At 46.5% G+C, this 24,111-nt stretch overlaps 10 protein-coding genes across 10 annotated transcripts; 5 read left to right on the top strand and 5 right to left on the bottom strand.

Moving 5' to 3' along the window:
• Positions 1-51: 51 nt before the first annotated feature.
• PADG_00656 (non-histone chromosomal protein 6) lies at positions 52-426 on the top strand (the record flags this gene model as incomplete). The annotated part of the gene is made up of 3 exons (XM_010757618.1): positions 52-112; positions 198-319; positions 397-426. The coding sequence occupies 3 exons, from the start codon at positions 52-54 to the stop codon at positions 424-426; spliced, it is 213 nt and encodes a 70-aa protein (XP_010755920.1).
• Positions 427-3,082: 2,656 nt separating this feature from the next.
• PADG_00654 (uncharacterized protein) lies at positions 3,083-5,615 on the top strand (the record flags this gene model as incomplete). The annotated part of the gene is made up of 8 exons (XM_010757617.1): positions 3,083-3,504; positions 3,614-4,153; positions 4,254-4,331; positions 4,420-4,649; positions 4,734-4,845; positions 4,921-5,025; positions 5,171-5,352; positions 5,497-5,615. 8 exons carry the CDS (start codon positions 3,083-3,085, stop codon positions 5,613-5,615), a joined length of 1,788 nt encoding a protein of 595 aa, XP_010755919.1.
• A 995-nt stretch (positions 5,616-6,610) lies between these two features.
• Positions 6,611-7,687, bottom strand: PADG_00653 (uncharacterized protein; the record flags this gene model as incomplete). The annotated part of the gene is made up of 1 exon (XM_010758142.1): positions 6,611-7,687. The coding sequence occupies one exon, from the start codon at positions 7,685-7,687 to the stop codon at positions 6,611-6,613; it is 1,077 nt and encodes a 358-aa protein (XP_010756444.1).
• A 676-nt stretch (positions 7,688-8,363) lies between these two features.
• Positions 8,364-10,733, top strand: PADG_00652 (uncharacterized protein; the record flags this gene model as incomplete). The annotated part of the gene is made up of 1 exon (XM_010757616.1): positions 8,364-10,733. The coding sequence occupies one exon, from the start codon at positions 8,364-8,366 to the stop codon at positions 10,731-10,733; it is 2,370 nt and encodes a 789-aa protein (XP_010755918.1).
• A 1,251-nt stretch (positions 10,734-11,984) lies between these two features.
• Positions 11,985-12,787, top strand: PADG_00651 (uncharacterized protein; the record flags this gene model as incomplete). Its single annotated transcript, XM_010758141.1, has 2 exons — positions 11,985-12,201; positions 12,306-12,787. The coding sequence occupies 2 exons, from the start codon at positions 11,985-11,987 to the stop codon at positions 12,785-12,787; spliced, it is 699 nt and encodes a 232-aa protein (XP_010756443.1).
• A 679-nt stretch (positions 12,788-13,466) lies between these two features.
• PADG_00650 (uncharacterized protein) lies at positions 13,467-15,009 on the bottom strand (the record flags this gene model as incomplete). Its single annotated transcript, XM_010758140.1, has 2 exons — positions 13,467-14,448; positions 14,516-15,009. 2 exons carry the CDS (start codon positions 15,007-15,009, stop codon positions 13,467-13,469), a joined length of 1,476 nt encoding a protein of 491 aa, XP_010756442.1.
• A 747-nt stretch (positions 15,010-15,756) lies between these two features.
• Positions 15,757-17,857, bottom strand: PADG_00649 (uncharacterized protein; the record flags this gene model as incomplete). The annotated part of the gene is made up of 5 exons (XM_010758139.1): positions 15,757-15,872; positions 15,953-17,078; positions 17,139-17,330; positions 17,413-17,756; positions 17,821-17,857. 5 exons carry the CDS (start codon positions 17,855-17,857, stop codon positions 15,757-15,759), a joined length of 1,815 nt encoding a protein of 604 aa, XP_010756441.1.
• Positions 17,858-19,796: 1,939 nt separating this feature from the next.
• PADG_00648 (uncharacterized protein) lies at positions 19,797-20,780 on the bottom strand (the record flags this gene model as incomplete). The annotated part of the gene is made up of 1 exon (XM_010758138.1): positions 19,797-20,780. One exon carries the CDS (start codon positions 20,778-20,780, stop codon positions 19,797-19,799), a length of 984 nt encoding a protein of 327 aa, XP_010756440.1.
• Positions 20,781-21,109: 329 nt separating this feature from the next.
• Positions 21,110-22,108, top strand: PADG_00647 (uncharacterized protein; the record flags this gene model as incomplete). Its single annotated transcript, XM_010757615.1, has 1 exon — positions 21,110-22,108. The coding sequence occupies one exon, from the start codon at positions 21,110-21,112 to the stop codon at positions 22,106-22,108; it is 999 nt and encodes a 332-aa protein (XP_010755917.1).
• Positions 22,109-22,406: 298 nt separating this feature from the next.
• PADG_00646 (uncharacterized protein) lies at positions 22,407-22,962 on the bottom strand (the record flags this gene model as incomplete). Its single annotated transcript, XM_010758137.1, has 2 exons — positions 22,407-22,594; positions 22,755-22,962. 2 exons carry the CDS (start codon positions 22,960-22,962, stop codon positions 22,407-22,409), a joined length of 396 nt encoding a protein of 131 aa, XP_010756439.1.
• Between the last annotated feature and the right edge of the window lie 1,149 nt (positions 22,963-24,111).

Here is a 24,111-nt window from a genome sequence, read left to right as displayed (position 1 = left end):
CACCCCCAACTCACAGACCCTAATGCCCCCAAACGCGGTCTATCCGCCTACATGTTCTTCGCCAATGAGCAGCGCGATAACGTCCGGGAAGAGAATCCTGGAATTTCTTTCGGTATGTCATTTCTTTCTCTTCCCTCTCATCGTGCCATCGTCTCCATACCTAGAGAGATCTGATCTGACACGTCTTCCTTGTCCAGGCCAGGTTGGCAAGGTCCTTGGAGAGAGATGGAAGGCGTTGAACGAGAAGCAGCGTGCTCCGTATGAAGCCAAGGCTGCTGCCGACAAGAAACGCTATGAGGATGAAAAGGCCAGTTACAATGTATGTTCAATGTTGCCTTATCCTTCCCCCACCCTTTCATCGCAGTTTTTCCGTGTACTAACGATTTATCCATCAAGGCGCACGAGGATGAAGACGAGTCCTCTTAAGTAAAAATATATGTAGAAGTCTGTCGATGCACGTGTGATCCCATGAGCATATGGGTTCCATCGTGATGGCAGGCATCTATTATATGCTGTTCATGTCGTGCGTTTCAACTTGCTCTACCTATCCGCTCTGTTTCTCACGTGTTAAATCGGTTCGAATGGTTCCTCTTTTTACTTTCTTTTCTTTTCCATTCTTCTTTTTTTCTTTTCTTTTCTTTTCTCCTTCTTTTCTCTCTTCTTGTTCTGCTGGGATGGGAATGACGGGTGGTTTGTCAAATTTGCGGGATTTCGTTGTTTTCGTGTTCCTTCATATTCCTCACTGGTTCGCAAGTTCCATTTCCATTTCTGTTCTTTTTCTCTTTGTTCTAATGAAGGGGTTAATCGGGTAATTGTTTGTTTGGTTTTTCTCTCTTCTGTTTCCTTCTTCCTTTCCCTTTCCTTCCACGCCTGCTTGAAACGTGGTTCTACGCTGTATGTTTTAGTTGTCTCTATGGCTGTGCAGACTTCGGATCGGAAAAGGGGGGGGTCAGGGCAGAAAAAAAAAATTGGGAGAATTCACTCACGCATCTTCCCCGCTGTAATCAATCCCTCCATACCAAGCCAGATCTCTCGAAATGGACCCGATGACTTGTTCGTGGGAGCAAAATTTTAAAAACAAGTTGTACTTTCTTCTCTAACCATTGACTACCTTCTCTCCCAAGGGCCAGTTCCATGCGCAAGTATGAACAGCCAAATAACCTCTCCCTCCAACACCCCCCCCCTCTTTTTGTTTTGTACACTAGCTTTACACAAAAGAAAATCAATCTCATTTGCCACGTTTGTTCTCTATCTTGGCATATATCTCATACCTAGGTTTCTCTTTTAGATTTCTCAGAATGCTGCGGTGTACCTACCTGTCGTTGCTAGCATTAGTGACTACTGGATTGATGTATACCGTATATCCAACCATCGCTTTTCCCTTATATCGTTAGTCCCAAGCAGAGCTGAGCAGTTGAACATCCTATCGAAGACGCGTCCGGCGTCCCTCGGTGGCGCGTGAGATCAAGTGATCTGCTCTTGTGGATAAAAGTTCTTCCGGAAGAAACTCTAGTTGCGGGAAACATTTCAGGCATCTATGTATTTTATATAAAAAATCTTCCCCCAAGGTCAATTCCTCGGAATGCCTTGACTCTGAGCCAATGAAGGCGGCGCAGTGATTTAGTGTCTCGCGACCATGCAAGGTGAGAATGACTGGGTTCTCAAGAAGAAGTTGTTCGAAAAAGAGGCGTGTTTTAACCACTTGACTCATTGATGGACTGGTAAGTTGTGATCTGTCTTACTTCGTCTCCCCGGGCTAGCTTGACGGCTTTGAATAAGAATTACAAGAGTTTTTCATGGCCTTTTATTGGTTTCAGCCTTGTTGGATTCACTCTTTGATGATTTTATTTATAGATTTTTAATACGGAATCTTCCGGTCGGCTGTATTAGAAAGAATATAAAATGGCTGGTGAGGAAATTTATGAAGATCAAAAGGAAACCTCCTGAGGAATGTATGTACAGTCCATCCCGTAACATGCATTTACTGCTTCAAATCAGATAAATACTCAAAAGAATAATAATAATAATAATAATAATAATAATAATAATAATAGTAATAAAAGATAAAAACAATGGACCTACCCACTTCAAAGCAGTTCAAGCAATCAGCAAGCGCCTCTCTCCAAGAAAGCACATCCATTTTGGGACCGCGGCCAGTGTGTTAGAGATGAGCCAGATGACCCGATGCCAGCACTCCTTTCAACCATCGTGAAGCCGAGGGTGGGGATGTTCTGCTCCGTGCATTTCTGCTCAGCACAAGTGACTTGAGCCGACAGTGCCATGTCAAGTAATTAGTTCAACATCCGCAGTTCTGCGCTGGCTGGCGAGAGGTGGTGTCGGAGAGTTACAGGTGCATCAGCACCAAGCCAGACCGACAACGCCGCAGAGAGAAAACTGATTGGACGTGGAGTTCTCGGAAACGAAGCTTAGAGACGCTGTGTGCCCGAGCAGGAATATGGTCTCCGGGCAATTGGCGATGGAAGGAATCGGGAAACGCGCATGGTCAAGGCCCCAGCCCAATGGGCCCCATGGACAGACAGCGTCAGGCTTGCCTGTTGATGTGCTTGCCGAGGGGTGACTAATCCACTCTCTTCGAACAATGGAGGGGCACGGCTAGGCTGATATGGGGCTAGCAGGCAGATGCGGACTTGGTGGTGCCAACTCACCCGCTGATCTGCCCCGAAGACCTAAACCCCCCCCCCGCCCCCCTGAGCCGCGTCTATTTCTGTTTCTATTTCCAACTTCATGTTTTTATCACCCCCGCCCCCATTCGTTTCGGTGCTTGAGGGATCTCTCTCTCTCTCTCTCTCTCTCTCTCTCTCTCTCTCTCTGTAGTCGGACGGTTTTCCGGCGGCTCTGATTCATATTTATATATTTTTTGGGACATATCTTCTTCCTTTCCTTTCCTTTCCTTTTCCTTTTTCTTTTCTTTTCTCTCCTTTTATTTTCTTTTTTTACATTCACCAGTACAACTACTTTATATTTACTTCAAGCGCATAGTTCAACCCTTGGATGTATACATTCGTCCCTTTAGATCTTCTGCCTGTGATGGCCTGCCATTGACCCGGTCAACTGTGCCAGTATGGGTTTCCTGCAATCAGCCGCGGAGACTGATAATGTCGCTGCCACTCTCAGCAAGTTTGTCGCACATGTTCCAGAGGATGCTGTCAATATCACCGCTGTAATCTCAGAGCTCTTTACCATCAGCGCCAGTCTCCGCTCTCTAGAAACTCTACATAATTCCCCGCTGAGACCCAACTTTAGCTTCATCATCAACGATGTAGAACTGGTCGTTAGGGCGAGTCTTCACCATACCGTCCGGGTGGCCAATGACTTTTTTGTTGCCGTGGATGATGGCGGCGGGGTCAAGGTTTTTCAGCAGAATATTCGAGATGCCTGGTTCCGTCTGCGTGATTACTATCTCCATGAGGCAGGGTACCCCCTTCTGATCCGGCTCCAATACTACCAGAAAATGCTGTTGGAGATAGTTCTGGTCATTAGAAAGTAGGCCGTCCCTGATCTCCCTATGATCTTATCTTGCTATTATCATACTCAAGGTCAAGTGATATTCCCGCAAAGCACGTTATCTTTGTTAACTCTAGTTCAATTCTAGTGAGCCAGGAGATCCGGCGACGCTCAACAACCTCCGCCAAGCCATAAATACCCTTCGTGTGAACCAGGATAGGCGATATGCTGCTGCAGCGCACCAACGGCAGCAGCAGGCAAATTTTGCACACAACGCGAGGCCTCTCAACCCTTCGATACCTGCCCCCCGTGCCATCCCTCATGCACCTCAGCCACCGGTCCCCCCTCCAGCACCCCATGCACCACATCCTGATTTACGTCACCGTCCTAGTACGCCGCAACTAAAGAGCTCGCTCCGCAAACCAGCAGGAGCAGCAGCGCCTGTGATCCCAACCCTGAAACGCTCATACGAACGGCGAAGGCCGCAGAGTCGACTTCAGTCTCCGCACCCCCCTGGTTGGTTTGATGCTGAAAGTCCTTCTTCTTCATTTGGTGCACCAGAGTCATCGTTGACGGCGGACTCTACCAGCACGGATTCTTTCTCGTTTCTTGATCCATTTGATCACTGGGCTGTGTCATTGTTTAGTCGCCTTACCTCTGCAACTCCGTTGCCTCAGGACAGCCAAGGGTGGGTTTTATTTATTTGTTACTTTTTCAATTTTTTTTTTCTTCTTCCCTAAAAAAAAAAAATTTAAAAAGTAAAATTCGCATCCTAATCCTATTCACAGTTCGAAATGTCATGCCTCTAGTTCCTTGCCCAACGTACTTGGTCATCTAGAAACTCAGTATGACGAATTATTTCGATTGTAAGTACAGCTTCCTTTTTCTTTTATACAAAGGAAACAGAGTAAAAATACATCTGGTTCTTTGGTTCTCTAACTTATCCTTTTCAAGGAACTTCAACCCAAATCTGACTGCCATGTTATATTTGCGTGACCGTGATCATCGCGCAAGGATCATGTGCCAAGTCCGCATTTCGCCATCGAAGATATATTATGCCACACAACCACTTAACAAAATCCATATTACCCGTGATAAGACAGCTTCATACCTCCGACTCTGTTTGAAGGACAAATCAGGCCAGTTGGAAGCGTGGTTGAGTCTCCAATTTGATACAATTGAAAGTACGCAAGACGAACACTTGTTTTTTTACCCCTTCTCTTCATATATCTATTTTCTTTGGATCTCATACCTAACTACCCTTCCAGAAATGATCTTGTTTCATTGTGCATTCATCGCGCTTCGAGGGCAGGACTCTGGCCATGTAGTGAACAGCGTCCCTGACTCGTTTACCTTGGATGAGGAGGAATTTTACGCGGGGTAGGTATAGATAGCTCTGAAGTCAAGATAGCATATCCATTCAAGCGACCTGATACTCATCAATTATCTGCACAGTCGTATTCACGATAACGGTTATCTACACGCTCTTCGTATTTTCCGCGATCCCGTTACCAAGGTGATACGCCTGCAGGCGTCTGTTCTTAATGGCGACATGGCGGAGTACGTCTACACTGATCACCCCCTTCTCCTCCTTATTTGCATCTGATCCCAAGAGGAAATCCTTTTCTATTTTCGATTGCGTAAACGGGAAATTTAAGTGACCGAAGTCGTGACTTACACATATTTGGTTTATTTTACTTTGCAGCGTTCCTGTATGGACAGCATTTATTCATGAGTTTCTACTATTGAAGCAATGGCTACGAAAAGCCAGCCCCACAACCGTTATCCTTTCCCAGCTTGATCGCGCCGTCTTCATCAATTCCGACGACTACATTCCCCTCGTGACGCAACACAATGAGCATGTGCTGACCTTCAATAGTGAACTGGGTAAGTGACTTTTGTCCGGCTCCCCTTTACCTTTCCCTCCTTATTACAATTTCTCACCCCACTGGTCTCTATATGGCTTTCTATCTTACGATTGGATGTGAGACTTTGTCGTGGATCTGCCCTTATAACATTAAAAACCCCCAGCATTCGAGATCCTTTCAACTTGCCAAGCCATAGCATACTCATATGATATTTTACCATTAGATGTGGAAGATTTCCTGTCTCGAATAACTCATCTACGCCATCGCATTCGACGTCAATGAAGAATTCTGCACGCTTCCCGTCTCGCATTTGTTCTAATACATCATCCACCAGCCATGGCTGGACCTACCTACAGCTACACCTACATCCGCACAACCCCGCTGCAAATAGAGACACAACTCTTAAATCCTCAATGGCCGCCACTGCTTGTGCCATTTAAAATTCTCCGCTCTCTCAGGCTGTTGACTTCTCTTCCCGCCAACTACTTACCACGTTGATATGGCCTGCCTACCCTTGCTAAAATAAAACCGATATGATAAAACGAGACCCACGACGCCTACGATCTGCTCCCTTGATATTTTATATCCAAAAAGCGTTGATTTTTTTTCCCCCTCCTTACGAAGTGATGACGTAACGACCCTTTAATAGGTAACTTTGTGTGGCTCAAGGCTACTTACTATTTATTAATACGAAAGCATGAACGATGAGTTGTTAGCGTTTCAAAGCGCTAGAATAATGAAAGAGAGATATGGAATAATAATGAATCCAAAGTTGAAGAGCTTTTGGTCGGGCTGCATGATTTTTCAGATAGCTCAACTTATTTTCTTTACCCCCTTGTTTTATTTATATTTTATTGTGAGTATCGAAGTTTTCAGTGTCAATCTGTATTTATTATTTGTTATTTTATTTTATTTTATTTATTTATATTTATATTTTTTTTTTATTTTTTTTTTTTTGACTTTCATTGGAATAACTAGATGCACACTTTTGTTTGGACCGATTTAGCGTTTTTCCCTTTTCAGTAATATTTGGATACGTTACTATTGGCAGTTTGATGTACCCACATGATATTTTCCTTTGATGAACTGCTGAGTGAGTGGTATGAGGATGAGATTTTAATTGAATATCCGTGTCCGCTTGTCCGTTTCACATCGTGCAAATACCATCAGATCTCAGTGACAACAAACAGCCTTTGGAGAACTATCGGAAACAACCATAGGTGTAATATATCCGATGCTAAAGTTAAAGATTCATGCTTACATACGACCAGTCCCCTTCACATATCTATCCCCTCCATCCCGCCTACATCAGCCCAAAATTTCTCAAAATCCACCCCTTGCTCCTCAAACAACTGTTTCGTCTCCTGCATAGCTTTCCGCTGTCTTTCCGGAGTAAACCCGCCGGGCTGCGTACTTTCATATTGAATCAATTCCACCCAACGGAAAAACAAATCCTCCTTCCCCATTGCCGCCAGTTTCTCTTGGAACATGACAATCTTATCACGCTGGGAATCCGAAAGCTTTTCTTCTGAAGAACTAGCATCACTCTTTTCCTCCTCAACCTTCCAAACCAACCAATCCATACCATCCGCCCCACCCCCGTGAACAAGTACGGCAGTCTTAAAGTCATCAAACTTTAACCTGTCCTGTCCAACAAGTTCGTGCGCCTTGACCATGGCGGTAAAATCAAGATCCCAATCCGCATCTATGAGCAAATAGCCCGTCTTCAGCAGCCGCTGCGGCGTCACAGCTGATAGAATCTTAGTCTTTATCGTCTCGTCATCCTCGCGAATCCACACCAAGGGCTGCAGACTGTCACTCCACGACGACCTGCTCTTCCGCACCACGACTTCAGGAATTTGAAAGCCAATCTTATAGCGCCAGTGAGCAGGTCCGAAAAGGAACCGAACTGGCCATGGTAGGAAGATGGTAAGTAGGAGGTAGTCAAATATAAAAGTCAAAGTTCTGCGGACGACGATGCTAGCTAGTTCGCCCCAGCTAGTGATTGATGTGTTCACTCTTGCAGGGCTGTTTTGCCCTACCAGCAGGGTGAGGATGTCGACGTAGGCGGTGTAACCCGTATATATCCTGAGGAGGATGATGGCTAGAATGGCTATGTCTAGGAACAGAGGCATGAGGAAGATTTGGCGCTTGTGCGCCTTTGGATGCGTGTCGAGGTGAATGAGGTAGACATGTTTTGGCGATAGGGGTTCCAGGAATGGCTGAAGTAATTGAGGCGCGGGGTTGAAGGGAGGTGGCGGGAGGGTTCGGGATTGGGATTCTGAGAATGAGGACTTTGCAGTGGTTGCTGCCGCTTGCTTTTTACTTAATGTGGATTTTGTGGATTTTGCCATGTTTCGTTCCCTTTATCTGGGTTTGGAATTGAAGGTGTTTTGTTGAATTTTATAGAAGCTCTGTAGGTATAATTTAAGGAATCACTATGCATTCCGCGGAAGGGTTGTAAGTAGATTCAAGTTAAAGAGCCACTCTGTGCAATACTTGAATTATGTAGGACTCCTATTCAATTGTGAGTAAGTAAATCAATAAATAGGAGTTTTTAATAGGCATCTTTTGGTCACTCACCTCGAGTATAGGAGTGAGTTATATAGAACGACCAATAGATTGATCAAAACCAACCAGTAGCTATTACATAAACATATTTTACACCAAGGACCCAATTGTGAACGAATTAAAGGGCCCAAATCGGGGGGTTCCAGAGCGGAAAAATTGAATTAGCTACCTAGGTAGCCTGTTTTATGTTTCCCCCTTTATCGGGTGGGCCGTTGGAAAAGACTTTCAACGGTAAGTTGTATCCAGGAAAATTTACCGTGGATAAGAAGATCCGCGCTAGTCCGCTTTGGGCAGAAGTGTGTGTGTTCTGCAGACGCGGTCTGGGAATCGGACAAACACACCCAACCTCGCACCCCGGACTTGAGAGACCGAACAAAGCAGAGCGTCAAGTGTTATAGACATCTGGCGCTATGCAGGCGATGTCTGTGATGGAATTCTGGAACTAATCCAACTCAAGATATGTCTACCGGTGACCACACTGCCCATCCACACGGCTCGCAGTACCGCGACAACAATGACGATGAACTTCGATTTCGGCGACCGCAACGAAATGGCCTCGTGAAAGACAGCCTCTATCAGTCGCGGATTCCTACGTTAAGTCCTGGGAATGATGGACAATCTCGCGTCGCGTTTAGCAATACCAGGACGCTGAAAGGCGCATTCCAAGCTGCTGCAGCTGGCTCACCACTACCAGCAAGCCCCGGGAGGGAACAGAAAACACCTCCAGGACGAGCGATGGCGCGGGAAAGGAAGTTCTCTGAGCCATCACCCATGTCAGAAGTATCAAGTCCCCCGTATGGACTGAGCGAAACCTATCAGCACATCAACGACGCGGATGACTTGGTTGATTCTGTTGCTCAGGATGACTATAACATTCCCTACGTTCAACCCGGACGCGAGCGGACGCAAAGTGCCTCTCCGAGCCCTGGCGCCCGTCGATATGAAGAGGAATATGCTGGTGCTGGGGACCTCAATGACTCCAGCCTTAGTTTTAGCGATATTTCAGATGACTCGTTACGACAAAAACTCGCCCAGCATGCCATGGATGAGGGCAGGCTGAACCGCGTTACACACAGTCAATCTCCGGTTTTTAGCAAAGCAAATGTTGGCCCAAAGGCTGCTCTGTCTCTTGAAAATATACAACGTCGAAATGAAGAGGAACTGTTTCGCTACGATGTCGAGCCTTCATTTAATGTTCCAAAAACTTGGGGGTTACGTGGGCGAGTGTCGAAGGATTGGCTGAGCAAAGTCAGTCGACAAAATGGGAACAACAATCATGTTCAAGAGGAGTTAGTGCAGCCGGTCGACCAAAGGTTAGAAAACGACATCGATTTTACAGCCCGATCGTTACAGGTTTCAAACAGCCCACCTGTACGAAATAATGCTCCCGCAAGGAGTGAAATTGAAGATCTTGAGAAGAAGAAACGCCCAGCGACAAATAGCCTAGGAGAAATCAAAAGTAGGGAGTCACAGGAACATATCCGACCGCCAATAGAAGGCGATCCTATACCTAATACGCCTATCGTTATATATCGTAATGCGGAGAGAGAAAAGAGGCCAAGACATCTAAGCAAAAACGACCCCCAGGAACTTTTACGGACACTTTCGAGAAGAGAAAGTCCAAGTGTGGCCAGTACGCCAGAGCAGAACCAAGTGGACAACACATTACTTAACGTTAAAACGCCAGTGGTCACTGGCGCATGGATAGATACACCGGTTCCTGATCGTGCTGCTGAACCTGTTGCAGCGCCCCAGGAGGACTCTACCGTGGATATCGATTCGCCGAGTATGAAAGCTCGAAATCAAACCCAAAATGAAGTTCATAATCCAACTCAAAACCAACGTCAAAATCCATACAAAATCCGACACCAAGTGGACGTAGAAAAGACCCCGCAAGATTCAAAAGAACCACAGGAACTACAGAAAGAACCGAGACCAAAGCCAAAGCCAAGGCGGGCTCCATTAAAACTACTGGAGAAACCCAAATTACCGCGAAGCGCATTGGAAGCAGTAATTGAGGACGCAAAATCCGGAGATCATAGTTTAGTGCTTGGAGAGAATACCATTGACTCCTTACAGGAACTTCTGGACGAGAACTCAGCCCTGGATTCCAAAGTTTTTATCAAGTCTGAAAATGATGAGGAAGAAGATAAGATCAAAATCGAAACCCTCTGCCAAGCAGACGATTCCGTTATTGAACGGCTAGATACGAAACTTAAGTCTCTTGTTCGGAGTATCAATGCTACCCAGTCAGGGCTCGCAAGCCTCGAGCGCCAGATCGCGAAGGACTCCAATATCTTAGCATTGCGAAACACCAAACAAACCAACAAAATTGTTCACCACAGCCACACGGACTCTCCCTGTGATGGTCGGAATCACGTCGCAATTTCATTACCGCGACTTTGGTATCGTCAACCAGATACCCATCGGCTCCGCCTCACCCGCCTGAGCTGGTTTGTCATTGTAATTTTCACTTGGTGCATTTCAGAACTTGTCATGTGTGACTATTACTGCCATCCAATGTATGCCTCGACATGCGAGCGGAATTGCCTAGATCCCAATGCGCCGCGGATGCCGCTGGTAATACCCACAATGCTCTGGCGTTGGTCGGGCCTCTCGGTCATCTTGAAGCCTGTGGGGAAAGTATTGGTTGCCGGATTCCGAGTTATAGCCCAGCTACTCGGTATTTGGGGCGGATTTTTCGACGGCCCGCCTGATGGAGAGTGGCCTGTGTGGGATTATTACCAGGAGACTCCCGCCTATCAGCCCAGTTTTGAGCAGTTTGAACCTAGCGCGGATATGGGTATGATGCAGGATGAATATGTATAGCCATCTCTGTTTTACATATTTGTTTGGAAATATGGTCTTTCTGCGGATGGTGGTGCTGTTATTATATTCCCCTGCCCTTGGCTGTTTATGTTGTTGTCATGTTTATTTTCACTCTCTTCGTCCACATGATTTGTTTTTGTGCAGCGTTATCCGGACCCTTGGAGTTTTTCGGGTGGACATCGGTACTTTATGGTGTCATGCATGGAAACGATTGAATTTTGTGGCCCGTACTATATTAGTGTTTGTTTTTAATTCCTTTAATTTTGCAACGGGCATGGTGGATTTTCATAAAGGATTGAGAGCAGCTCAAAATCCCACGGTACTTGAAGGATGAATACGTACGTTCCAATGTAAGCACGTTTCATTATATGCACACCCCTGCAGCCAGAGCGGCAGGATTCGGAGGCTGACTGCTTGGTAGAACGTGGTTATCTGACTGGATGAATGTTGGGTTGGAGTTTATGGGGATCCGCCCAGTGCAAGGAAATCAGTCCTTCCACCGGTGCCAATCCCCAGCCATTTTCCACGTTTTGAGAACAGACTGTGGGGATATCAACTAAACTTCAAGCTTATGCATATCTTGCCTTGTTCTTCGCAGGGAGCGCTAGTTGATTGCAATCCCTTTCTTGAATCGCTGTGATATTATTACTCACTGGTGAACTTTGATGAACTGTTCTTACACTTGATCAAGGGCGGTTAGCAATGCTTGGCTTGGTCGGAACTCCGAGAATAACTAGTTACTAGTTATGCTGCCAATGCTTGCACAATATTCACCAAGGCATGTGCCCATGGTGGGCTAGGTATACTGACACCAGATAATTTCACCACCCAGAGAGTCCGAAGGGAATTCAGTCTATCTCACAGATCTGATACCATCGAGAACACAGCCTAGCTCTACCGATAACAGGACTCTCATGTTAAGTTCCCATGTGGACTTTGTGTCAACCTAGCAAGGCTTACAAAGGCCAATGACATCTGCCCTTAATTTTCATTTAGCCGCCCAGGAGGGCGGTTGGAAACACAAACTGCAAGCCAGCACTGAATCCACAGCCAATTTGCTGGGGAACCCATGATAATAATAGGAAGATCCTTCATGAGTTTGGCCTAGAGCGGCCGTTTCCCCATTTTAAGGGTGCCTGGGTAGCAAGATTCTCGACTTTTTTCTGCAGAAATGCTCTCCGTCATTTTAACAGTCCAAAACCCCTTTAGTTACCTCTTCTCCTCAAACGGCATTCTTGCCTTTCAATTAAAATGAGCGGGAACACTTCGAAGATAACATGTTATGATACCACGGGCTCAGCGTTCTGGAACAATACAAAATGTCCAGATTCCGATTCCTGTTGTCAAACTGTTGGACAATGCCGACCAGACCGACTGTGCACTTCTAACAACGACCCGAATACTCTCGTCCGTGCAACGTGCAAATATTTCCCATGGTCAAACAACTGTGCCAAAGTTTGCATAAACGGTACGTTGACTCGGACGATGAGATTGGAGCACGAGAAACAACCCTGGGAATCACGTCCAGTGTCCAGAGAGTATCAATTGCTAACATCGCATCAATTGAATAAGATAATGATATCGGTACTTTCCTCCCCCGAGTCAATATTTGTGCGGATGGCAGCTACTGCTGTGTCAAAGACATTACCTGCTGCATCGACAAGCGTGGGTTTTTCCTAAATCATGACGGAAGCATCAAATCTCGCGCAAATCAAACCATCGACAACACGACCTTGACGACGTCCACGTCCGCGACTAGCGCGATGTCATCGACTTCTAGACTAGCCAGCAAAGCGCCACAAAGCACATCTCCCGGTGCGGCGCCTCCCCCTTCCAGACTTTCGCAAGAGGCCAAATTTGGTATAGGTTTCGGCATATCCTTAGGCTTCGTCCTTGTCCTTTTTGTCGTATTGTTTGTCTGGCGCACTCAGAAAAACAAACGATTCCAGCCCAATCCAAGTGCCTACCCAACCTACGGGGCAACAAAAAAAAGGGTCGAAATTCCAGTAGAATTGCCTACGCCTGATCAACCCCGTCCTCAGGAGCTGGGATGATACTATGCTGCGAGAATATAGGAGACGATATCTCCTTTTGCCCCCATTTATTTGAAGAGCGCCTTAGGGAAGTCATACGATTGTGAGATGGTAAGTGGGCAAGAAGCTCTCAAGTCTATTATGCGTGGAACCGTATGACGAAGCGGCCATTTAGGCCCATATCTCTTTTCTCTGCCCTTTTCTAGAATTTTATTATTTCACCTTTTTTTTTATATATTTCACGCTACTATTTGGCATGGATGTATGTGCTGTACGTTACATATATGATAGATGAGCTGGTCTCATTCTCGAAAGTGAAAGGTAACAATGAAAATATTGTCCTCGACCTGGTGGTTTCATTTCGAGGCTAAATTTAAACATATATATGAACTTTTACTTTTTCATGAATCCTCTTCCATGTCCATAAGAAACGCAGATACGGATTCTTAATAAACCACTGGCTCAAAGCAGGGATCAAAAGGAAGATCATATCAACAGGACCCTGTGGGTGGAACAATATGCTGAGGTGCGGAACTTTCGGAAGCTAATATTGGAAAGGAGATAATAAATGTTTATGACAACGGAAATTTAAAATCATCACGCTTGACCTGTTATATAGATTCATGTCGTCATACAAATCCCCAACAAGCGAACAACAAAGAAAAATAAAAACATGCAAATCCATCCATGCAATCCTGTTTTATAGCTTTGCCTTTTTCTGCATTTCCTCCCATGCCTTCACAAGCACATCCTCCCCTTTAATCCTCCATTCCATTCCCTTTCGCATTTTCTCCTGTACTTCCTCATCAGTCAGCGTCCCAATCTCGCTTAATTTCTTCGTTACGATTGTCTGTCCACGATGGTCGATATAGAAGGCATCGTCTGTCCTTTTTACCCGGCCATGCACGGCATCAAGGCAAAAGCCGCTCCAGCCCTGAAAGCTACGTTTCCCTCCTGGAGTATCGCCAAAGATCATGGCAAAACAGTGTGGCATTCCCTCAAATCGCTCGAGGATGACAGTGCCGCCAGCCTCGTGCACCTTCTTTGCAAGGTAGATGCTGTCATCTTCTATCACCTCTTCACCAACCGTGATGAATATTGGAGGGCTATCTTTCCATATATCTTTCGACCCGCTTAAGGGGGATACCATTGGGTGGGTTAGCATGTTGGCATTGGCGTAGAATTCAGCGCGTGGTGGGGACGCCGGCCAGGCGGAGTCTGGAGGAAATGGGAATGGTTTGAAATCTGCCTCTTGGCCAAAACGTGGTACGAGGTAGTCGAGGTAGACATTACTGGTGGTTGACGGTAAGGAGAGCGTAACGTCACAAAATGGACTGCATGCGGCTACTCCCGCAGGGAGCTCGAGAGGCACGTCCTTCCCATGAAACTGGATTGTTGGATTGGGAGACAGACGGCGTAGGGTTAAGATAGCTTGTAGAAGAGCGAGGCTAAGCCCTCCGCCGGCTGAATCGCCAGCAAACACGATCTTGTTTGCTGGAACCGGGGGGTGCAAGGATCCTTCTGGGGGGGATAAGAGGTATAAATAGGCCAACAGCGCATCGAGGATGGCAGATGGGAAAGGATCCTGAGGGGCTAGTCTATAACGGACAGAGAGACAGCGTCCTCCCGTCTCCTTGGCCAACCTTGATGTTGTGCCACGATGAGTGCATGGGTCCATTAAGCTGGGTAAGGTTGTTAGGTATTGGTCGTCATTCCGCGGCAATAATAATTGAACATGACCCAACGTACTAGTATGCACCACCGTGTAGATATAGGATAGTAAGGTCCTCTTTAACCTCTCCCATCAATTGTTCATACTTCTCTGCTTCAGAAATATTCGGCTGCGGAGCCCTGGCGTTGACTCCGCTTCGGTAGCCCGTCCATTCCGCTTCAACATCAACCAGTTCCGGGATATGATAGGTCTCATGACCTTCCTTATAATGATCCACGGCCCTCATAATAGACTGAATGATGGAGGGTTCAGCAGGTCTGGGCATCGTCACCTTCGATATCCACGTCGGCCCTTTAATCCCTGGATCACTCAGGGTTCCCCTTTGGGTTTTGCCCACGGGGTGGGAAAACGTGATAAACGATCGGATCAAATTGACCACAAGCTCGACCCGCAGGTCCTGCTTTCCAGCAGCAGGAGATCGCGATAAAAGATTCAAAACCATTATTCTAAGCAGAACAGGGGCGCTAGCCAGGAGCGCCTTGACAGTCGCGAGGTTGAGTTTCACCTCCATGTTGCTCAATCGAGGTAGGTGATGGGCCAATAAAAATCGACTGTATGGCGCCTAGATGGCAATGTATGAAGATACAGTATTCCCTCCGGATGTATATCTGCCACGAAAGGGCAAAGAATGAACGAAGGGAATAAATATGGGTGAGCGTCGAAGAGAGAATACGAGCCGCCGTGGGGATGTCTGCTAGCAAAAAGGACCTCCAAGGAGGAACATTCAAGTCCCAACCCCCAAGCGACTGCTAGAAACCGAGGAAAACAGGCCCTGGTTAGTCGTTTTCACTGTTAACTAGTTAAGTTAAATACTAGTTAATAGTATTCAACAGCTCCTTGGTTCCAAGTTGGCCGGATCCAGGCGCAGTCATGGACTGTTATGTGCTCCGGGGTTGATTCTCGGCTACCCACTTTTCAAATGGTCTGAGCGACCAAGAATCATCTTCATCCGCGATGTTGTTGAATACCCACTCCTACGTGGAATAAGCTACAGGTCAGGTGTGTAGTCTTATTGCACGCAATCTTCGTGGAGATGCTTTAGATAGACTACCAGAGCAATGTCCAGGAGCGATATTTTGAGGTTGGAGACTTTGGTGGACTGCAATGTTTATCAAATATTTAAACTGCCGCTTAACTATTAAATAGTTACGAGCAACCTTCACCCATAACTACAACTCGTTCCCATATGAAAATGAACTCTCCCGATGCGTTCTTACTTTACGAGAAACAGAGAAACCGTCCCATGAAAAAATTCAATTTATACAGTATAAGGAATACCCAAATCCTTAGCGATGATGCTCGCAGCTTTCTCTCCAACAGCTAGGGCTGTTGAGTACGTGTTTGCCGCCACGTTACCAGGACAAATGGACAGGTCTAAGAATCGCTATCAGCATGATATTACAATGGAAGAGCTCACGAACGAGTTAACAGTTAGTGACCAGGAATCAGCTTACCAATGACTTTGAGCCTCTCAACGCCATACACATTCAAGTCCTTATCTACCACTCCTCCCTGCTCCCGCGGTTTCATTGCACAGGTACCCAGACTGTGCCAAGTGGTGTTGAGCTTTTCACAGATGAATTTCTCGATCGCCTCATTATCAGCCTCAGAATATTCAATCGGCACGGGGTATCCCTTGGCCTTGGAAGCCGCGTCCACTACGTCGGGATCTGCCTTTGATCCCGGCGGGAAAGTTGGATGGGTAAACCTGTCCGGGCCGTTGTAATATGGGATTCTACGTGCCATCTCCCGCTGCTTCTTATAGGCCCATACCTGCTTCATCAGGTCCGCCGGGTGATTGAAATATCCAGAGTCAAACTCTGGAATGTCAGTGACGGATTTGCCCGTGATATGAATCGACCCTCGCGAGTACGGGTAGGCGGTGTATGCGGCCATGGTGAAATACTGTCCTTGGGGCGGTGGGTCTCTTTGCGCCAAGCTCAGCGCAGCTGTGCCGAATATCATCAACGGTCGAGTCTCCCTGTCACGGAAATCATTGTTCCACGCTTCCAGCAACGCAGGGGGGAATTCTTTGACTTCTTCTTCTGTGGGTCGAAGCTTTCCTGTGCAGTCAAGGCCATTCCATCCCAGCACGTGGCGGCCCGGACTAGATAGCTTTTGCGCCATCGCTGCTTCGAGAGGAAGTCGGCCTCTGAGCAGCCCGTCCAACGTTTCCTCTGGTGTTGCTTTGGAGTAGTAAGTGTAGAAGATGCCATGATGATCCTGGTAGTTGGTTCCCACCCCTTTCACATCGGAGACTACTGGAATACTGAGGGCTTCGAGTTTCGATTTGTTGCCAATTCCGGACCTCTGCAGGATCTGGGGAGAACCCAGCGCATTGGCTGCAACCACAACAAGCTGTTTAGCACGGACTATTGTGGGTTTAGTGGAAGGATCTGAGCGCGTAGGAACGTATTCCACTCCCGTGGCTCGCTTATTTTCATCAAAGAGAACTCTGACCACCGTAGAGTCGGTTATGACCTTGAGTTGCGTGTTTCCTGCATCAAGGATTGGAAATATAAAATTGTGAGGTACATCTTGCCTGAAGCCGGTTTTCCCATCGATCCACATATTCCAGCGCTATGAGATTTATCAAAAGTTTGCAAATATCGCAAGTGGAGCATGTGGGATTTAACTTACGGCAACTGCATTTGCCGTCTTAAGATCCTGCAGATCCGCGACCTTCTTAATACCTATTTGCTCGCATGCATTGAAGAATGCCTTCTGGAACGGCGCCTGCACAAATGTTCCCCCTGCTGAAACACTGAGCGGCCCGTTATATCCGTGGAGGGATTTATCTACTTCGAGGTCGTCGTCTTGGAATCGCTCAGTCTGGAACAGCACAGTGCATCAGTCCTCAAGGTCAGAGCCAAACATATAAGCAGAGAGACTGTTGGCAGGATCAAATTGATACCTTTTTAAGGAACGGTAACATATCCTTCCCAGTCCAACCTTCTGTGTTCCAGTCGTCATAGTCCACCGCCGAGGCCCTGGTATAGACCATGAAATTTATCGAGCTGCCCCCACCAAGAATGTTGCCAATTGGGACAACCACCTCTCGCCCTCCCAGGTATTCATTCGGCTTTGACTTGTAGAACTTCGTTGTGGTCGATGTCGGCTGGAGATGGGAAGGATATAATGCTGGATTGACCACAGCAGGGTTATCTCGTGAATTGGCACCCGCCTCGATCACAAGTATCGAAAGGTCCCCCTTAGCCTCAGCCAGGCGACCAGCAGCAATCAGACCCGCTGCTCCTCCTAAACAAGACAGTTATTGAGAGGAGTACCAAGGGGGCTTTAGAGACCTAGGAGAGTAACTTACCGCCTACAAAAATGACATCCACATCACCGTTTGACATGGCTGAGCTTTCATCAAATGGTGTGGTTACAATTTTGGGGATTTATCAAAAATTTGAGACTAAATCTCTGTTGATATGATACTGAGTGGGTTTGGCCAAAGTAACTGAAAATCCCCAAAGCCGTCAACTTGCGGGGAAAGTGGTCTACTTAAGCAAATATGATAACCAGTGTTTCTGCACCCATCTAGGGTATATTGTAGGGGGTAACTATCGGCGAACACCCCCGCCTCTCTCTCGTCTTGTTCACCGGGTCGTCATAGGCTCTTCTCATTCGCAATGATGAGCACTACCCAGAATATCCAATTTTATTTTGGACCTTCTTCCCCTCCAATTTTGAAGTGGTGACACCCGCTTCCAGCTGCCGGTACTCTGCACCACGCTCTAGAGCGAGCTGAGGCAAATCCTTCGTGTACACTCTTCCGAAACTAAATACCCGAATAATACGAGGGAGCCATACCGACGTCCCTCCTAATTATTGGGGAAATCGTGAACGAGCGATTTATCTCCAAAATCATGGCACCAAACTTATCAATGGGACTGTTGGCGGGGTAATAATAGCGGGGGAATTAGCGGCAATTGGGCGGGGTACGGCGCGTAAAATTTGCACATCAAGTCTGGCCATCAAGGACTTGGGATAAGTAACTCTATGCCACTGGGTACGGCTACCCCATAGGCTGTTGTGCAACGTGAGCAGGATCTAGCTGTACCGCTTGTCGACAATTTGATATTGGAAGTCCTTCTCTCTCGGCGTCTTTGCAGCTGGCGAACAACCAAGGAAGTTAATTAACCAACGGCGAAGGACTCGCCAAGACGAATATCTATCATGGGGGTTCCAGTGAGAAAGAATAAAAGGGCTGATACGTTGATGCAGATGAGTCGGAGAAGTCTCCACAGAGATCTTCGAATGTCTTCCAATTTTTGCCCAGGAATATAAGAACATAATGGATCAGATATGAGAAGTGCATTATTCCTTTGTTTTAGCTCGTAATCATTGCAGTTCAAACGAATGAATTCACTCGACTTCTCTGCTGAAAAAAAAGAAGTCTATCCCCAGGTCAACAAATCTTCTCCCTCATTGATTGTTCCTTAACATATAGGTGTGGTACAGTGCTTTCTGTTCTCACACTGAGGATTGTCCGTTTGCATTAGCAATTACAAAATTCATAAGGATCCAAGATTCTCGGCCATGGGAATTCAGTGCCATCCAAAACTGGCCTGTTAAAACTCGGATATTGACATAAACATCCAACTCGCTCCACATAGTCGTATACATATTTCTATTCTTCACCGCTCCCAGAATTCCACTGCTGCCAAATATATCGGACAGTTCCTCATGGAGATCTTCAGGCCATTCTGGAATTTGCAGATTCCTTTCAATCACAGAGTTCGTTGAGAAGTCTTGTCTGTCGTGCGTAAGCGGGTGGACAGTGAGTGTTTGAAGGGTTCCGTGTTCGTATAGTCAAAGTTCGGGCTATTTCATGGGGCGGGCTCGGTTTGTGCTGGTATGTTGCAGTCGGGGTTTTCTGATGTATTGTATCTTCGTATGCCCTCACAGAACTTTTCAGAGCAATGGAAGAGCACCTTTTATCAAGTCGTACTTCTTTTGCAGGAGCAGAACACTATATTTCTAGAACAAACAAACGCCATTGAGACGTCATGTAGCAGGAAAAAGTCCCATTGAAGGTGAACTCCAGACACTATCTGATCGTAGGAAATGGGAAACAAAAGGAAACGTTTACCAAAAGGGCGATATTAGTTCAAAATAAATCAATTCCATTGAATGGGTAAAATTTCAGGATGGGGTATGATCTAGGGAAGACATGCAATCTTGTTACAAACGCCTGAAAATGCAAAGCATCAAAAAATAAAGCCCAAAATATATGAGAATAAGTGTATAACGTATGTACAAGGGACTGCAAATTATATGCACAAGGCCCCTTTAGCTGTCGGCCACTTTGATTTCCACGGCTGCTTGCGATAGCGGTGGTGATGGCAATGGCAATGGCTTGTCGATGATATCAAGTGCACTAGACGACTTATGAGGGCTAAAAACCTTTTGATATGTCTCCTCCTCATCTTCTTTCAGTCCATAACCAGATGGATCCCGCCTAATGAGGAAACTCTGAAGTCGAGCATCCAACGAATTCATTTCGGCAATAGTCTGCTGCCTCCTTCCGTGCAGAAACTTGACGCATTTCTTATCGACTTCTCTCACTCGTTCTTCGACGGATCCCGGAAAATTCCCAAAGGATACCGCCCGACCCAGACCACCAAAAAGCACCAACAAAACGAGGAATGAGGCAAATGTGCTGTGCGAAACTGTTGAGGCCTGGCTCTGGTTTTGATCATGTCTTCGATACCACCGTTCCCAGTCTTCCCAAGTGGCATTTCGATATATGGAGTCATCAACATCTGTGCTCCTTCCATATCGCACGTCCAATTTCTTAGCCATATTTTCAGCGAAGAGTTCGGAACGCTGGTGCCAGCCAAAGCCGTACCGATCATAAGCCTCTCGCTTGACCGGGTCGGACAGAATCTCATGTGCAGCAACAATCAGTCTGTAACGGTGCAGCCTCATGGATTCCGGTAAGTTCTTGCATAGTGGATGGTCGTTGCTATTCCGGTCCGGGTGGTAGACTTTGACAAGATCGTAATATCGTCTTTTGGAATACGGTTCGGCTTTGGACAGTTTGAATATATCGTAGGGGGTAAATGTCGGGCTTGACGGCCATGACATATCATGCTCGAGTCCAAATGGATAGGAGTCGTGGGCATGAGCAAACCCTCTGCTGCACTGCTGTATGGGAGGCTGCTTTCGTTGAGGCGGAGATATGTAAGTTGGCTGCAAGGCGGAGGCGACTGGCCACTGTCCGAAAAGATGTAAACTGCCGCCGCAGCAAAGGAGAGATGGCTTTCTGAACATGGTTGACTGGCTTAGTTAGCTGGCTCCCATTGAAGCAGCTAGCAAAGATAGTTACCGGTCATTGAAGTCTGCTCGAACTAGTAGTAGGTGGGAGTATTTAAACCATCCACATGTCGCAATGATGGTTTTGCGTGGTTAAAGTTGTTGGTTTGTTCCCCTCACCCCAAGCCATGGCTCAACGGGCCGAGTGAATTTCCGTCGCCGTTCAAACGGAGTCCAGCATCAACCTTTCATCGAATCTATCCAAACGTCGTCATAGGTCTGTGTTCCTTGCTTCCCGATGTTTCTCGACTCCCAGCTATAGCGGTCATTGCGCGTCTCGATTGAAAATGCCCAGATACGAAGAAAACGTGCGGGATCGCCGACGGCGTTTAAGCACTTCACATTCACCTGTTCACGCATATTCCAGAAGGGCTAAAGATGATGATGACGATAGTTACTGCAGGAGATTCAAAGATGATCGATCGGATGTGAAATACAGTAGATGGCACTCTCGAAGCCCGACCAGATCGCCCCGGAGAGAGCATAGATCCTACCGTCGAAGGAGCAGGTCCAGAGGCTACGATGACACGACAAGACGAAGAGACAATTCGAGGAGCAGCGCACACCAGAGACGACCGAGGAATAGGGGTGAGTATGATGACGGGGATAGGCCTTCTAAGAGTCAACGTAGCGTGTCAAGCTCAAGGGCACGATCCCCTCCACGCCAAAGATCGCGGAGCCTGTCTCCCAGATTTTCCAGACGATCGAAGAATCCGCTCCCATCTCAGAAAGACACCTTCTCCAAAACCCCCATTGACGCGACATCAATGACTTCCACAACACTTCCAGAAAAGGAAAAACCGAACTTTGCCAACACCGGTCTTTTAGCTGCGGAGACCAACACAGTTAAATCAACTGATGGCTTGACCTCCGTTGTCCTTAAATACCACGAACCTCCCGAAGCTCGAAAGCCACCTGCAAGGGATCCGTGGCGCCTCTACGTATTTAAAGGGGAGGACCTACTTGAAACTATACCACTGGGAGGAAGAAGTTGTTGGTTAATCGGGAGGGAAAGATTGGTTGTCGACCTACCCGTCGACCATCCAAGCTGCTCCAAACAGCACGCTGCGCTCCAGTTCCGCTATGTTGAGAAGCGGAATGAGTATGGCGATAGGGATGGACGGGTTCGACCTTACCTGATTGACTTGGAAAGCGCTAATGGTTCTACTGTAAATGGCGAACTCTCCCCCACGGGCCGTTATATGGAACTTATGGATAAAGATGTTTTGAAATTTGGATTTAGCACGAGAGAATATGTTCTCATGCTCCCTCCATCCGGTCGATGATCAATGTATGCAGCATATATTCAAGTCAATTTAAGCCATTAAATGCTGCGGTTCCTAAACAGGGAAACGAACATAGAATATGTACAGTCTGGATCCATCATCTCATCAAAGGAACACAACATACGATGATAAAAACACAATGGTGCTACAAACGCTGTCCACACATGCAATGGATTGCCCACAGTTTGTTTTCTCCAGACAGGAGGGACCAGCCAAATCGTCCTCAAGCCACAACAACTTCTCTTTTTTATAGAGAAATCAAATCGTCAACCTGACCCGCTATCAGCAAAAAGCATAATTATGCTTTACCTGTCCACTCTTCCGCTTCCTCTTTCGCCTTCTCTTTGAGATAGGCTGCCTTGTCTTCTGCCTCGTCTTTGAGGGAGCCAGCCTTGTCTTCCACGTCTCTTGCAACCTTCTTCGCCTCTCCCTCAACCTTTTTTGATTTGATACCGATTGCATCCTTGATTTTGTGGCTTGCTATTTCTGTTCTCGAATGGTTCTAGTCAGCATCATCCCCGTGCGTGTATGAGGAAGCTTCTCATACAAATAGCTCTCATGGCATCAAGCTGGGGGAGGAAACGCTAAAGCAAAACAGTGGAGAGGAGTGGGAAATAGAGAAATTTCAGCCAGAAGTGCTACGTACTGCCTGTCTCAATTCCCTTCAGAGCAGCATCTGAAACCAATCGGTCTGCCTTCCTCAATGTTTCCTTGGTGGCCTCGATGGGCCCTTTCTCCTGCCGCCTGGCTGATGTGGAGAAGAGAGCTGGCCTACAAGCTGCAGCGCTGGAGGTTCGAAAGGGGATAGCGATGGCTCTTGTGACGGGAGCCGTGCGGGTAATGAAAGTTGACATGCTGATTGGGGGGGGGGGGGGGGAGGTGATTTCTTGATGTGGGGATTCGTATGTTCAAAGGGGGGCGGGTTCTGCTCTGTGTTCGAGACGGATTCTTTAGCAAACTCCCTTTCTGATGTTTCATGAGAACGCTGCTGTCGGACGGGACGGACATGTATATTCACCCCTTTTTCTGATTATATATTAGATAAATTGGAGATTGTCACTGACTTGACTTTGACAAACAAACCCCTTTCCTCTTTTAAAGGTCAAGGCAAGATTATCAAAGTGTGTATGATTTCGTAAATACTTGGGGGTCTGGGCAGAATTGTGATCTGATGGAGATGATGATGCGTAAAATAACTTCCTTTCGGGTGCTTGGATAGAACAATAATTATAGGATGGAGTTGTCACAGGTAAGAAGTTCCGCAACTTATATATATCCACAGGTTTTGAGCTCTGCTTGTTCTCCTGAACAAGCTTCGATGTGACGTCATCTTACCATTCTTGCCGACCAAAACCCAGAGAATCAACCGAGATATGGAAAAGCTGTTCCAGTGATATCATCTAGTCAACGGAGATCGATGTAGTCAATCGGCAGGTTGAAGGGATATGGGAAATATTCAATTCTTAATCACATCTATACTGTACATCTATAATCTAAGCTGAATTAAGCAATAAATTTCCGAAAAATATGAAATTTAACAAAAGAAAAAAAAACTCGAAGTGAAAGAAAAAGAAACACTTTCACCTCTTAACACCTAAAACTACATGAGATGGTACTGAAGGAAGAAAGAAAGGTAAAATAAATAATAAATAATAAAAACACGGTCAATGCGATACTGGTCCATACCCTCTCATTCCCCCGTTTCCATTATTACCCGGCCCTCAAACCTGGACAAACGCCCAACGCAGTGTCTTATCATTAGCTCCTATTTCTCCCATCTCTTCATATAGCAAGGCATTATGACACCGTCAAATGCAAAATAAAACCTCCACAGCTTTGCTCTTGGTTATATCACGGAAACAATAGCTTTACCATAATGGATATCTTCAGAGTCCAATCACCTTGAACGATTATGGCCGAAATAAGAACACGCACACGGACATGCGCACACACGGAGCATAAAAATGAGGATGGGGAATGATAGGGATATATAAGTACGACAC

Source organism: Paracoccidioides brasiliensis, assembly GCF_000150735.1.
Source record: "Paracoccidioides brasiliensis Pb18 unplaced genomic scaffold supercont2.1, whole genome shotgun sequence".
Lineage (NCBI taxonomy): Eukaryota > Fungi > Ascomycota > Eurotiomycetes > Onygenales > Ajellomycetaceae > Paracoccidioides > Paracoccidioides brasiliensis.
This window is presented reverse-complemented; position numbering and strand designations above follow the sequence as displayed.